Genomic DNA, 16,659 nt, shown 5'->3' with positions numbered 1-16,659 from the left:
TTGATTACCTCTTGTGAATCACAGATGTTTTTAATGGCGTCTAGAATAGTGAATCATTTTTATAAGTGTTTGATATACTTTGACCAGATCCCTCACAAGAATCTCTCCCCATGGCAGCTGTAGCCTTACAAAATGTATTTCTTAAATAATAAGGCTTGAAAGTTGAAATTACTGTTTGATCCATGGGTGTCGTAGAATGGATGGTTGTATTAGCAGGCATGAAAATGACATTAATCTTGTACGTCTCCATCAGACCTCTTGAATGACTAGGTGCATAGTCAATGAGCAGTAATACTTTTCTGAGTGGTAGGTCTCAATAGTGGGCTTAAAATATTTAGTAAACCATGTTGTAAAGAAACGTGCTGTCATCTGGGCTTTTTTGTTCTGTTTATGCAGCATAGGCAGAGTAACTTTAGTGTAATTCTTAAGGACCCTAGGATTTTCTCTTTTTTTTTTTTTTTTTTTTTTTTTTTTTTTTTTTTGTTGAGACAGAGTCTTCTTGTCACCTAGTTGGAGTGCAATGGCGCAATCTTGGCATCTTTGCTCCCTACAACCTCTGCCCCCAGGTTCAAGCGATTCTCCTGCCTTGGCCTTCTAAGTATCTGGGATTACAGGCACCTACCACCACACCCAGCTAATTTCTGTATTTTTAGTATAGGTGGGGTTTCATCATGTTGGCCAGGCTGGTCATGAACTCCTGACCTCAGATGATCCACCCACCTTGGCTTCCCAAAGTGCTGGGGGATTGCAGGCGTGAGCCACCATACCTGGCCTTTGTTTGTTTGTTTGTTTTAATTTAGAGTCTTGCTCTGTCACCCAGGCTGGAGTACAGTGACATGGTCTTGGCTTACTGCAGCCTCAAACTCCCAGGCTTAATCAATCCTCCCACCTCAGCCTCTTGAGTAGCTGAGACTACAAGCATGGGCTATCACATCTGGCTATTTTATTTTTATTTTTTGTAGAGACAGGATTTCAACATGTTGCCCAAAGCTAGTCTTGAACTCTTGTGCTCAAGCGATCTACCCGCCTTGGCTTCCCAAAGTGCTGGAATTACACGTGTGAGCCACCACACCTGGCCAGGGCCCTAGATTTTTGGAATGGAGCATTAGCTTCAACTTAAATTCACCAGCTGCAGCAGGCATGGTGGCCCCCGCCTGTTGTCCCAGCTATTTGGGAGGCTGAGGCAAGAGGATTTCTTGAGCCCAGAAGTTCAAGTCCATGTTGGACAACATAGCAAGACCATGTCTTTAAAGAAAATAAAGTCACCAGCTGCACTAGCCCCTAACAAGAGAATCTGACTGTCCTTTGAAGCTTTAAAGCCAGGCATTGACTTCTCTCTAGCTATGAAAGTCCTAGATAGCATCTTCTGTTAGAAGTCTGTCTTATCTATATTGAAAATCAGTTGTTTCGTGTAGCCACTGTCATCAGTGATCTTAGCTAGATCTTCTGGATAACTTGCTGCAGCTTCTTCATCAGCACTTCCTGCTTCACCTTGTGCTTTTATGTTATGGAGATGAATTTCTTTCCTTAAACCTCATGAACTAACCTCTGCTGGCTTCAACTTTTCTTCTGCAGCTTCCTCATCTCTCTCAGCCTTCATATAATTGAAGAGAGTTAGGGCCTTGCTGTGGATTAGGCTTTGGCCTGAAGAAATGTGGCTGATTTGATCTTCTATCCAGACCACTAACTCCTTCTCCATATCAGCAGTCAGGCTCTTTTGCTTTCTTATAATTTGTGTGTTCACTGGAGTAGCACTTGCATTTTACTTTCCTTCAAGAACTTTTCCTATGCATTCACACTTGGCTTTTTGGTATAAGAGGTCTAGCTTTCAGCCTACCTCAGCTTTTGACATACCTTTCTCATTAAGCTTGGTCGCTTCTAGTGTTTGATTTAAAGTGATGGACCTCTAACTCTTCTTTTCAATTCCACACTTAGAAGTCATTGTAGGGCTGTTAATTGGACTAATTTCAATATTGTTTCTCAGGTATTAGGGAGGCTCAAGGAGAGGGAGAGGGTTTGGGAAACATCAAGTCAGTGGGCAGTCAGAACATACACAGTTATAGATTAAGTTCACTCTCTGTGGGTGTAATTTATGGCACCTCAAAAGGGACTATAAAATAGTGGTATCAAAGATCAGTGATCACAGATCACCATATAGATAAAATAATGGTAAAAGTTTGAAATACTGTAAGAATTACCAAAATGTGACACAAAATGAGCACGTGCTGTTGACAAATGGTGCTTATAAACTTGCTTGATGCAGAGTTGCCATAAACCTTCAATTTATTAAAAAAAAAAAAACAGTATCTGGGAAATAAAATAGGTGGAGTATAATAAAATTAGATATGCTGGTAATTATTAGCTTGGTGCCTAATAGTAACTCGTCATATTTTTTTTATTCCAGATGAATACCAGTTTATGCAAGTTCTTAGTCATCATTATATAAATTATTTCATTTTTCTCCTCTTTGCCAAGATAATCTATTCTATGTAACTATTCTATTGACCTTGAAAGGAAAAAAAGAATATTTTTAGAGTAGTTAAAATACCATGTTATTAGAGTAGTTAAAATACCATGACAATTTTCCAATTTTCCACACACTTACTGGTAAGCAGTGGAAACAGTAAAACCTCAGTGATTTGAACTGCTCTGAAATATACAGTATTTCAAAAGAAATGTTACAGCTGCTTTCAGGGATATATAGTATCACGAACCCATAAATGTTGATCCAGTAGAGGTTCTGCTGAACTGCTTTAGTGAGACTTTTGTTGATGTGCACCTCCATTACCCTTGATGCACCCACTGTGGCCCTTGTAGAATATATTAAGTAGTTAATTGATGGTCTGCTGTTGTCAGTACACACAACTATTTCATGAGCATAGTTCTTTTCCTTCTCCAGGCTTTTGGTTGTACCAGCTGATGACAACAATTCATATCTCTTAAGATATAGTAGTTTCTTTCACTTGATTTTATGTCAGAGGTTGTGCTCAGCTTTCCTGCCCTGTCTAAGCTGTCAATATAGCCTATACCTATGGTTTTACTGACCCGTCAAGATAGCCTATTAGCATGGGAGAAGATGGAGGTAGGAGGGATAAAATAAATGCTGGTTGGTCTTCAGATTTGATGATATAATCAGTAAGATTTTACTTTTTTAAAATCAACTTACCTCACAAGGTATGCTACGTGTCACTTCTTTACTCTTGTTTACAATTAGTCTCATTCAAGAACACAACATCACTAAGTTTTGACGTAACGAATTTCTACTGTATTTAATTATGAAGCTTGCTTGAATACCTTCTTTTTCCTGGCCGTGGCACTCAAGTCTGAGGTTTGAGGTGAATTAGTAAAATATTCTTTATCCTTAAACATTCATCATATAACTCTAAGGAGGTTATACTTATTGACTAAGTTTTCTCTAAAGATGAGATTGTTTTGAACAATTTGTCTATTTACGTCTCAGTTTTTAAATGGCGGTATTTACCATTTTAAAATTAACATCCTGAATTGTGTTGGTTTTAGAAATGAGCTTAAATTTTGAGTAGAATCTATTCATAAATCCTTCTTCTTTCCCAGTCATCTCCTGAACACTCAGTCTATAAAACCATTTATTTGTTATCTAGTATATTTTCTTGCTTGGTAATACTCACTTTTTTCATCTAGATGAATTTCATGTTTGTTTGATTGTTTTTGAGACAAGAGTCTCACTCTGTTGCCCAGACTAGAGTGCAATAGCACAATCTCAGCTCACTGCAATCTCAGCCTCCCAGGTTCTAGTGATTCCCCCTGCCTCAGCCTCCCAAATAGCTAGGGTTACAGGTGTCTGTCACCACACCTAGCTAATTTTTTTGTATTTTTAGTAGAGACGGGGTTTCGCTATGTTGGCCATGCTGATCTCGGACTCCTGACCTCAGGCGATCCGCTCACCTCAGCCACCCAAAGTGCTGGGATTACAGGCGTGAGCCACTAATCCCAGCCAAATTTCATGTTTTTAATCCCCCATTTTTGCTATATATTTTTTTAAAAATCTCATTCATATCTTTATGCAGCACTTGTCTTCCAAATGAGTCAGATACTGATTAGATTTTTTTTGTTTGCCAAACAACATGTTCTTGTCCTTTAACCAGTTTTCTTAAATATGTTTCCCATTATTGATTACCACATCTTTGGTTAGGTCTTAAAGGCTTTTATCTTAGTGATTTGTCCCTATTTTTAATCGTTTCCATTTTGCATTTATTTTTAATCGTTTCCATTTTGCATTATTTTTGTTATGGAATTCTGCTTTGTAACATTTGGATGACTTGAGAGTGTTAGAAATGGCTCTGTCCTTCAAGTTCCACTTTCTTTGTGTTTCCAAATGTATCTTTAATTTGATTTGAATTTATTTATGTCTAGTGAAGTATGATTTATGTACTCATCTTTTCTAACTGCAAGAGGACCTGTTTACCAATAACCATACATTTTAATTATTATGTATAGATTCTGGCAATTGTATACAATGAATGCAGTTACCATTGTGTTTCTATGTTTATTTCTTTTAGTAATTCTTAAACTATAATAGGTAATTTATATATATACTCTTAATGAATAAGGCAAAAAATTTTTTTCCCTTTAACATTAAAGTACATAAATGAGGTTAACATGTCCAAAGTCCTGGCATTGTTAATTCCTTTATATTTCAGCCAAATCTTCGTCTTTATGTAAGGGCCCTGCATGATGATTCCCAAACCCTGATTTTGCTAATTCTTCGGTTATTTTAAAGGCTATCACAAATTATTTTGGTAGAACCATTTATACCTAGCATCTGTTTGGGATGGAGGAGGGTAGGATTTTGACACTAAGTTATTTGAACACTGTTGACCTGGAAAAAATTAGCAGCCTGCTTCGGCAACTGTCAGTGTCCAGGGATATCAAAGACATTTCTTGAAGTACCATGGGGAAAGTATGACTGATACCACAAGGAGGAAACATCATGATGTGTTTGGTGTAGTGGAATGCACTGGAATTAGAAGTGAAGAATCCAGTTTTCTGAGCCCAGTTTTGGAACTAACGCCAAGCAAGTCACTTAGCTGTACTCTTACCTAATTACACAAGGTTGTGAAAATTGAGATTTAGAAGATTCATTAGACACTTATCACATTAGAAACTGATCATCAGTTTCTTCATGTGTAAAAGGAAGAGCTTGGTTTGGATGAACAATGGGAGTTTTTCAGCTCTAAAATTCTGGGTTTTTTTTCCTAAAAGAAATGATGTTTTGAGAAGTTAAAGCTTCATATGTAGAACATTTATAAAGTCTGGCAGGAATTTGTGACTAAAACCTGACATTTGTAGACTTTTTTGCAGTGTGATGGAAGATGATAGTGGCTAATAAGCTATAATATGTTCTCTCCCATACTTCTGTGGATTCGGTTTGAAGGTTTCAGATTCTGTTTATGATGTTATTCCATATTTCCATGTTTGTAATAGAAACTGACAAGCAAGATTTTGCTGTGCAATGAGTTATCTTTGATGTTTATTCAAATACAGTCACCCTAATAACAAAGGATACAGTTGCTTAAATGTTTCAAAGCAGACTGCTGTGACCATAAAGCTCATTCATCTTTCAAGTGTTGCATTTAAGGTTTTGGATGGAAAGCATATGAATTACTTTCTTTGGATATTTTAGCTTTTATTTATACCAAATGCTGTTGTGACTGTTGATACTGGTTTAACTGCTTGGATTCAAGTTGGGTCTGAAAAGCAGAAAGTGATGAGAGGTAGGCTTAATTACGATGCCCAAACTTAGCATAATATAGACATAAAAGCTAGGTACTTGGAATAAACCACAGATTTTACATTATTTGAAGGTTATGATCTATTAATGGTTGACATAGGCTCTTGAATTCTGTTAGCAGTGATATTCTTGAGGAGATCAACATTTGTATTCTTGATTTTTAAACTTGGCCACATGGAATAAAAGAAAATGAACCTTTTAAAGCCAGTTTCTCTTCAGATATCAAAAAACTCAAACAGAATAAAAGAGTGTAAAAATTAAAATCAAAGGTAACTTCTATGTAGACTCCACTATTATGCTTCAGAACCCCAGAGATCAGTGCTAATAGATTGATGTATAACTTCCAGAAATTTCTTATGTACATACAAGTATATGTACATGTATGTGTTTCCTCTTTTTTTCTATATACTGTTTTGTAATGTAAATTCTTTTTACTATATCTTGTACATTTCTCTATATCAGTATGCACAGATCTTCATTTTTCTTTTTAATGACTTCATAATGTTCCATTGTATGGCTGTACATGAATTTATTTAACCAATACCCTATTAATAGATTGTATACTCAATACAGTATCGCTGTGAATATTCTTACATGTATATTTTGGCACACTTTTGCGTAAGATAAATTTTAGCAGTAGAATTGCTGACTCAAAGGGTATGTTTAATTGATTTGCATTTTCCTGATTGTGAGTTACAGTGAATAGTTTCTCATGTTTATCAGTCGAATATTTTTGTGTTTTTCTCAACTACCTGTTCATATTCTTCACACATTTTTCTACTACTTTAATCATTTTTTTCTATTGGTTTCTTCAAATTGCTAGAATTATCTATATTTTGAAATTATATCTCTGTATTGACAAGTATTTTCACAATTTGTCCTTTGATTTTTGTGTTATTTTGCTTTACTACTGTTTATTTGCTTATCGTTTTGCCATTCAGTAATGGTTAAGTTCTGTGTACTTAACAGTTTTTTTTTAATGTTGTGTTTTATGGACTTTGTTATATTTTGGCCTTTCCTGCTTTGATTATTAAATGTTACTTTTTCTAGTGCTTTTATAGTCATTTAGTATACTTAAGTTACTGATCCATCTAGAATTTATTGGATATAAGGAGTGAAAGATACAGCTTTAGCCAGTGAGTTACCTAAAACACCATTTATTTGATAATGCATGTATTTACCTACTAATTGGAAGTGGTGTCTTGATTTAATGAATTTCCGTAATTGGATAGGATTTTGTAATGTCCTATATGCACAGTGGTCAGTTTCTGTAATCTGTATTCTTCCTTTGATATATCTGCATATACTTTACCAGCATCAAACTGTTTGACTACTGCAACTTTATAAATTATATTAATGTCTGCTAGATAGTTTTTAATCATTCTTCTTACTGGATATTACTACATATTTTTCTTTTTAGTATAATTTTTACAAATCGCTCTTACCTTTTACCCCGTGCTTCAAAAACCACCATCTTGGGATCACATGAAATGTGTGTGTGTGTGTGCGCAGGCATGGGTATACCTGTGTGTGTAAAAATTGGGAATCAATAACATCTTATCGTAAATTTTTATATCTAAGAATAAGACATGGATTTCCATTTTCAAAATTTCTTTTACTCCCCTGAATAGAGTGATAAGGCTTTTATCACCTGTGTTCTGCCCATTATTTATTAAACTTTTATGTAAATATTTATCTTTTTTATTTTGTAAACAGGATTTCTTTCTTTTCCATTTCCAAATTGATTACTGGGTTTTGTGGGCTTGGATTTTCCAGATGTGCTGTCATCTGCAAATAATTTCAACTCATGATGCTTCTTTCTCTTAATTATATTTCTTAAAACATAGTTCATTTCATCTAAGTTTTCAAAATTATTTGCATAATTGATAAATTATCTAATACGGTGGTCCTGTTACATCCACAGTTGCTTTCTGCAGTTTCAGTTACTCATGGCCAACCATGGTTTGAAAATACTAAATGGAAAATTTCAGAAATAAACCTTCACATAACTTTTATTACAGTATAATTGTTCTATTTTATTATTGGTTGTTGTTAATCTCTTACTGTGCCTAATTTATAAATTAACCTTTATCATAGGTCATAGAATATATATAGGGTTCAGTGCTATCTATGGTTTCAGGCACCCACTGGAGTTCTAGGAATATATCCCCCTGCAGATAAGGGAGAACTACTCCAATTCATATCGATTTTTTCTGAATCTGTAGTTAGGTCCTTTTTTCATTTCTAATACAAAGTATTAGCATTTATTTGTCCTACCTACTTCATTAAATAGTATTTTTTTCCTCAGTATTGTATAATTGTTGAAGTTAGAAACTTCTTCCATGCAGTTAATCTGTATGATTCATCCTGTTATTTTAGTCATTTTTTAAATTCTTTCTTAGATAAAAATGAAAACTATCAACTTTCTATACCAAGATTATCATGAAGTCACTTCGTAGCTTTCTTCTAAGCTAAATAATTTTTGGTTTTTGGTACAGCTTCATGAAACACAGTTTTCTAAAACTTTTATTTCCTTTTCTTGAAATTTCTTTATGATTTCTCACATTTTGGCTAAATTCATAGCATGCCTCTTCTTGAGGGCTCTTAGTCATAATTACACTGCTTGCCTTGCCTGTAAAAATAGTAGGCTAGCCTGCTATATACTTTAGCTGAAGTAACTCCATCCTCAGAGCAAATATTACTGAAAATAGAATTAAAAATAACTATTTTCTTCATGTGGTTATATTTACATTTTTTGAAGCAAATGATTGTTAACAGACAATGCATGGATAGACAGTGTTTCAACAGTCTTGAAAATAAAGATTGTTCCAAAGGCTAAGTAAACCTTGGGGTCCCTGTTTGTCCAGAAACTCTCTGCTCCTTATTATTTAATGAGTTGTGAGATTGACAAAAGAAAAGCATGTTTGTAAGAGCTATACGGAATTTCTAGGACAAGGAAGAAACTAATTAGTAATTTATGTGATGCATGTTTAATTAAATCAGTTTTCTGTATATTAATGGTTTGCCCCCATTGAGAAATGGTTGTTAGAGGATTATAAGGCATTGTTTGCATTACAATAGGAATATTATCAATTTTCTCATTGTCTCTCACTTTTTTCTTTTAGGTCATGGAAAATGGAAGATTTGCAAAATACAAATATTTTACCCATGTCATGATCAATAAAACAGATATGCTGATGATAACCAGACGGTAACTTGCTTTCTTTCTCTTATGTAATTTGATAAGTGGTTAACCGACAGCCACTCATGAGGTGAAGGTTTGTTACTCACCTTTTGTTCTACATAGTCATACTGATTCTTGGCTCCTCTTGCTCCACAAGCCTAACTCCCTAAACATTACATAAATTTCATGCATAGCTTTGTGCATGCATACAGATAAACACAGTCATGCACAGACATAAATATTTTAGTTTTTGTCTCAACCAATTCAAATGGATGGAGAAATTCCATAAAACTGTCCTCTTAAAAGTAAACTTTCTCCTCTCTGAAGAAGTGCACAATTCTAGGTTATCCCAGAAGTCAGCAGTCCTCTGGTGGTATCTGTTTGTTAGAATACATATAGATTCACATAAGTGGATATACTAGAAGCAGCAGATATAATTTTAGTTGGATACTACAGCGACTTCTTCAGACAGACAGTGGTGCGGTAAGTGCAAAAACACACAGTGGACTAGCCTAAGAGGGGCAACTGTGCAGGAGCCATAGTTGAACTAGGGAAGGAATGAGCAAGTGCATTAGTAAGATGGCAGTCTCTGGGCGGTGGGGAGTGAAAATACAGCTAGTGGGGAGAAGTAATAGCTAACCAGAAAAGGGTTGTTAATCTATGGTTTTGTTCACTATTGAAAGGTAAAGTTATATAAGCATTGTGTTGGTTCAGGGTGACTACTAAGCACTCACGTTTAATGTTCTAATCTCAGTTTCTGAAATATAGCTCTATTTTAAGTTTTTGATTTAAAAAGTAACACCAAGTGGAAAACTTCCACAAGACTTCATTCCATCCCTGATACTAGTCGCTCTGTTCCCTTCCAAGAGGCAGCCCATTTTTTTGCTTGGTTCCTTTATATACTTCTTGAAGTATTCTATGCCTCTACAGGTAAACAGACACATATTTTAATGCAAATAAAAGTCTCTTATACATAACCATCATGTACTTTTAATTTTTTTACTTGAGATATATATTTTGAACATTATTACATGTCAGTGTAAAGAGATCTTAATTTATAAATTCCTGCCTAATATTCATTTAGAGTTATGTACCAATTTACATGTAACTTGTTTCTAGACTTTTGTAATTACAGACGTTGCTTCAGCATCATTTTTGCTCATAAAAATTTTACATCATGTTTTAGTAACTCACTTTCCCATTGACGAAAGGTAACCAGCATTAAACAAGATCAGTTGCAAAGTTTGGTTCCACATCTTGCAACATTTTAAACATTATTTTTTTCCCAATTCAGTGGACTTCCTTTAGATGAGGGCACAGTCCCTTGACAGAGTAAGGGAAGTGAATTAGTTATAGTTGAATAAAGCATGGTGGTTATACATGGGATTCCCTTTCCAAGTTTCAGGTTTGAGGATAAAGGATCTTTGGATCAGGACTGGGAGCACCTGCTACGTTGGCCAGTCTGTCTGTGATTTTTCACATGGTTGGAGATGTCCTGGAACACCACTAGGTTTGCTCTATCAGCTCCTGTAATCCAGGATTGGTAAAAGAGGGGAAGAGGGACAGAAGATGGAAGTGAGAGATGAAAATCCTGGCTAGCTTTCTCCTTTTCCATCCTAGCCAGGAGCCACATGTTTCTTTAACTCAATCTACTAGACACCTCTGGTTGCACCTACAATTGATGTTTCAATCAGAAAGAAAAATTGAGAAGAAAGACATTTGAAGGAAGGATTAAATAGACTTCTTATAGACAGAAGGCGTTTTCATTTCTTTTTTCTTCAAAATGGGAAAACAATTTATTTAAAAATTAGAATGATGCTTTTTGAAGTCTTTCTCTAAAATTGGCAGTAATGGGACTTGATTGTACCTATGAAAATCCCAAGGCCCTCAGCATGATGATTCTGTTCAACATGGTTAGAAAAGCTTCTTTTTGATGTAGTTGGGAAATATGTTACATGGAGCCTTAGTAATGAAAGTATTCTAATGTGTTAATTATATGAAAGTTCCTGCAAATCTTGGCTGATAATTGGTTCTGTAAATGTATCCTGTTTCTTATGAATTGCCTTACGTATTTGATTTTCTAAGTGCTTCAGTTTTTCTAATATAAATATGTTGTGCTATAAATTTCCCATTGAGCATTATGTTAGCTGCATCCCACAAATTGTTACATTTTCATTCTCATTCTGTTCAAAATACTTTCTAATTTCCTTTGAGATTCTTTGACCCCTGGATTATTTGGAAGGGTTATTTTTAAGCATTTGAAAATACTATTGTTATCCTTTTGTTTTGGTTTCTAGTTTAGTTCTGTTATGATCTTAGAATACACTTTATGGTTTCAGTTCTTTTAAATTCATTAAGGCTTTTGATGACCCAGAATATAGTTTCTGTTGGTGAATATTGCATTTGCACTTTTGGTCATCTGCATCCTGTTGTTATTGTATATAAGTGCCTCAATTTTAAAGCAAATTCTTTTTGTTTTTGTTTCCGCAGTGGTGTATTGTTTGTAACAAAGGGAACATTTGGACAACTCACATGTGAGTGGCAGTATAGTTTTGATGAATTTACCAAAGAACCATTCATCGTTCACGGGAGAAGACTGCGCATTGAAGCAAAGGTATGTTGAATAGATTTATTTTTTGAAAACCTGGAACTGAAAATAATGTTTTGAAATAGTCCTCTTTATTTGTGTAATGCTCTGCCTCTTTTATAGATGTCAATTGTCTTGGTATGGTTTTCCTTTATACCTGCTATCTTAGCCAGGCTTAAAGAAAAGAAAACTAGGCCAAGAAAAACTGTGCTTTCCACGCTATTGCATTCACAATAATATTCCTGGGCCCTCAATGCATATTCAGTGACTGAACCCCACCTTCCCACATATGAAATAATGGTTAGTGGCTGTTAGCCTGTACTCCAGTCCATAGGGCTTTCCTGGCTTTTTAAATATATTTTTCCCTTTCTAACATTAATACTTTATCTCTTTGATTTCTTCTCCTTCCACCTTTTCATGAGACCTCATATCTACAATTCTGCAATCATTCTTTTTTTTTTTTTTTGTGACAGAGTCTCACCCTGTCACCCAGGCTGGAGTGCAGTGATGCTCACGGATCACTGCAACCTCCACCTCTCAGGTTCAACCAATTCTCCTGCCTCAGCCTCCTGAGTCACTAGGATAGGCGTGTGCCACCATGTCAGGCTAATTTTTGTATTTTTAGTATAGACGGTGTTTCACCAGATTGGCCAGTCTGGTCTCAAATTCCTGGGCTCAAGCAGTCTGCCTTCCTTGGCCTCCCAAAGTACTGTGATTTTAGACATGAGCCACTGGGCCCAGCCTCATCCTTTTTTTAATATATATATTAGAAGAATCTAATTTCTTCTAGAGTCTGCATGTATAGTTGAATTACTTTCAGAACATGTTAGACTAGTAAAACCTTCACTTTGCCTCTCTGTGACCTTACCCATACGTACAGAGAAACATAATCCTTGTCAATAGTTTCACTTCTGTTTTTCCCTGAAATGCTTAATATATGCTCTTAGACAGTCCATACTCCCCACTACCAATACTAAACATAATACCAAAGGTGCATAAACAGAGGAAAATTGAGGACCCAACCTGATCTCTTTGATTCTAAAATATATTCTTACTATATGACTGGTTTAAAATGTCAGAAGTAAATACATGCATGCACACATGCACATACTCCAACACGTGTTATGTGTTTATGTATATATGCATACACACACGTGTGTATATTATTTTTAACCTGGATTCAATCATGATTCTATGGCCAGATAACAACTGTGTAAGAAGTTACTTGAAGAGGAAAAACAGTGGCACTATCCCGACTTAACCTCCTTCCCATCCTTTATGTCAACCCTTTATGGCTTTAGCAATTGAAATATCACCTTAAGCTTTTTAACTTAGCTTTAGTGATAATGAACATGTATTAATAGTATATAGTCTTTCGGTTTTTTTGAGACAGAGTTTTGCTCTTGTTGCCCAGGCTGGAGTACAGTGGCGCAATCTCGGCTCACTGCAGCCTCCACCTCCTGGGTTCAAGTGGGATCCAGGTAACTGGGATTACAGGCATGCGCCACCACACCTGGCTAATCTTGTATTTTTAGTAGAGATGGGGTTTCTCCAGGTTGGTCAGGCTGGTTTCAAACTCCTGACCTCGGGTGATCTACCCGCTTTGGCCTCCCAAAGTGCTGGAATTACAGGCGTGAGCCACTATGCCTGGCCAAAATGTAGTCTTTTTTTCTATTGGTTTTGATTCTTCTTGGTTCCTCATTCTTGTCTTTTTTAAGATGCATGATTTATATAAGATGGACACTTTAAGCATACAGTAATAAAGCTTTGTGGCATTTCTTTATGGATTTTTACAACCAGATTTTCTTTTTAATGAATTTACTTACTCCATTTATAGGAACGAGTGAAGTCTGTATTTCATGCCAGAGAGTTTGGAAAAATAATTAACTTCAGGACCCCAGAGGATGCCAGGGTAAATATGATAAATCTTTTATTTAAATAGATAAGAGCTACTCACTTTAAAACCATGTAAGTGGACTCTCTTTTAAGGCAGTTAAGTTTTGTTTGGGAGGTTTTTGTTTCATTTTGTTTTACTTTTGTGTTTTGGCAGGTTTTACTATATGTAACTAGATAATAATTTCCCCAAACTTTTTTTACTGGATTCAATTCAGCATACCTACTTGCTTTTTAAACCAGATTGCTCCATCTTATTTTAAATGCTAACTATAACATTTTTAAAATAAAAAGTCAATAAACAAAAATTGTTTTAGTGTTAATCCATCAGCTCCAGCAGGAAAGTATAGCCCCACATTTTTGGTAGCCCCACAGCTACCATGATTTTTTTTAAAGTTGCCATAGCATGACACAGACCAAAGGGAGCCAACCCCAGCAGAAAATCTGAATTTGAATACTGCTTCTGTCCTTCTTGATTATGGAATTTTGGGGAGGGTCAGCTAAGCTCAGTTTCCTCAAAATGGGAATGATGTGAACTGAAAAGCGTGGTGTATACTTTAGGGATTATGGCAATAACAAGGATGTGCACTGTCAAGAAAATGAAAGCTATCAATTGACCTCATTGATCACAACTGAAGTGCTATTCAGAATGTTGAGTTGTATTCACTATATCGTGAAACTTAAAATAAGAGGGCATTTCTCCTATAATTGATTCCTGGGCCTCAGGCGTAGACTCAGACAGATAACCTGGCCTCCTATGCTAATACAGTGCTCTATGTTGATCCTGGCTGTGGATGACTTTTTCTCTGGGGTACATGTACACATCCTGCATCTGCAGGATTGTTGCATAAGTACATACATGCCATGGTGGCTTGCTATGTCCATCCCCCACCCCCCAACCCCACCCTGTCACCTATATCAGGCATTTCTCCCATTGTTATCCTCTCCACCCCCCGCTGTGCCTCCCCTCCTCTCCACTCCACTCCCCCCACACCTAGCCCTGTGAGTGTTGTTCCCTTCCCTGTGCCTAAGTGTTCTTATTGTTCATCACCCGCCTATGAGTGAAAACATGCAGTGTTTGGTTTTCGGTTCTTGTGTCAGTTTGCTGAGAATGGTGGTTTCTAGAATCATCCATGTCTCTACAAAGGACATGAACTCATCGTTTTTTATGGCTACCATAGTATTCCATGGTGTATATGTGCCACATTTTCTTTGTCCAGCCTATCATTAATGGGCATTTGGGTTGGTTCCAGGTCTTTGCTATTGTAATCAGTGTCGTGATGAACATGCATGTGCATGTGTCTTTATAATAGAACAATTTATAATCCTTTGGGTATATACCCAGTAATGGGATCGCTGGGTCAAATGGAATTTTTGTTTCTAGATCCTTGAGGAATAGCCACACTATCTTCCACAATGGTTGAACTAATTTACACTTCCACCAACAGTGTAAAAGTGTTCCTTTTCTCCACATCCTCTCCAGCATCTGTTGTCTCCAGATTTTTTAATGATCACCATTCTAACTGGCATGAGATGGTATCTCAATGTTGTTTTGATTTGCATTTCTCTAATGACCAATGATGATGAGCATTTTTTATGTTTGTTGGCCTCATAAATATCTTTTGAAAAGTGTCTGTTCATATCCTTTGCCCACTTTCGAATGGGTATTTTTTTCTTGTAAATCTGCTTTACTTCTTTGTAGATTCTGGATATTAGCCTTTTGTCAGATGGGTAGAGATTGCAAAAATTTTTTCCCATTCTGTTGGTTGCCAGTTCACTCTACTGATTGTTTCTTTTGCTGTGCAGAAACTCTCGAGTTTAATTAGATTCCGTTTGTCTATTTTGGCTTTTGCTTCCATTGCTTCTGGTGTTTTAGTCATGAAATCCTTGCCTATGCCTATGTCCTGAATGGTGCTGCCTAGGTTTTCTTCTAGGGTTTTTATGGTGTTAGGTCTTATGTTTAAATCTTTAATCCATCTGGAGTTAATTTTTGTATAAGGTGTAAGGAAGGGGTCCAGTTTCTGCTGCCTGAATATGGCTAGACAGTTTTCCCAAAACCATTTATTAAACAGGGAATCCTTTCCTCATTGCTTTGTCAAAGATCAGATGGTTGTAGATGTGTGGCATTGCCTCCAAGGCCTCTGTTCTGTTCCATTGGTCTATACCTATGTTTTGATACCAGTACCATGCTGTTTTGATTAGCCTTGTAGTATAGTTTGAAGTCAGGTAGCATGATGCCTCCAGCTTTGTTCTTTTTGCTTAGGATTGTCTTGACCATGCGGGCTCTCTTTTGGTTCCATATGAAGTTTAAAGTGTTTTTTTCCAGTTCTATGAAGAAGGTCAATGGTAGCTTGATGGGGATAGCATTGAATCTACAAATTGCTTTGGGCAATATGGCCATTTTCACAATATTGATTCTTCCTAACCATGAGCATGGAATGTTTTTCAGTCTGTTTGTGTCCTGTCTTATTTCCTTGAGCAGTGGTTTGTAGTCCTCCTTGAAGAGATCTTTTACATCCTTTGTTAGCTGTATTCCTAGGTATTTTATTCTCTTTGTAGCAGTTGTAAATGGGAGTTCTCTTATGATTTGGCTCTCTGTTTGTCTGTTGTTGGTGTGTAGAAATGCTTGTGATTTCTGCACATTGATTTTGTATCCTGAGACTTTGCCAAAGTTGCTCATCAGCTTAAGGAGGTTTTGGGCTGAGACAATGGGGTCTTCTAAATATATGATTGTGTCATCCACAAATAGGGACAATTTGACTTCTTCTTTTCGTTAATTGAAGGCTCTTTCTTTCTTTTTCTTCCCTAATTGCTCTGGCTAGAACTTCCAATACTATATTGAATAGGAGGGGTGAGAGTTGGCATCCTTGTCTAGTGCCAGTGTTTAAAGGGAATGCTTCTAGTTATTGCCTGTTAAGTATGATATTGATTGTGGGTTTGTTGTAAATAGTTTTCATTATTTTGAGATACATTTCATCGATACCTAATTTGTTGAGAGTTTTTAGCATAAGGGACTGTTGAATTTTTTCGAAGGCCTTCTCCATCTATTGAGATAATCATGTGGTTTTTGTCTTTGGTTCTGTTTATGTGGTGGATTACATTTATAGATTTGCATATGTTGAACCAGCTATGCATCCCCAGGATGAAGCCTACTTGACTGTGGTGGATAAACTTTTTGATGTGCTGTTGGATTTGGTTTGCCAGTATTTTATTGAAGATTTTTGC

General features: G+C 36.2%; 1 protein-coding gene across 2 annotated transcripts in view; it reads left to right on the top strand.

Moving 5' to 3' along the window:
* The window catches only part of VPS13A (vacuolar protein sorting 13 homolog A), a 235,381-nt gene that overhangs the window by 212,839 nt on the left and 5,883 nt on the right, over window positions 1-16,659 (top strand). For both annotated transcript variants that reach the window (XM_010341278.3, XM_074394628.1), the window contains 3 exons: window positions 8,896-8,981; window positions 11,445-11,568; window positions 13,379-13,453. In XM_010341278.3, coding sequence (XP_010339580.2) covers window positions 8,896-8,981; window positions 11,445-11,568; window positions 13,379-13,453 — 285 coding nt within the window. The remainder of the gene's footprint in view (window positions 1-8,895; window positions 8,982-11,444; window positions 11,569-13,378; window positions 13,454-16,659) is intronic.

Source organism: Saimiri boliviensis, chromosome 2, assembly GCF_048565385.1.
Source record: "Saimiri boliviensis isolate mSaiBol1 chromosome 2, mSaiBol1.pri, whole genome shotgun sequence".
NCBI classification, from domain to species: domain Eukaryota; kingdom Metazoa; phylum Chordata; class Mammalia; order Primates; family Cebidae; genus Saimiri; species Saimiri boliviensis.
Note: the sequence above shows the minus strand (reverse complement) of the source record. Positions and strands in the feature narration are given on the sequence as shown.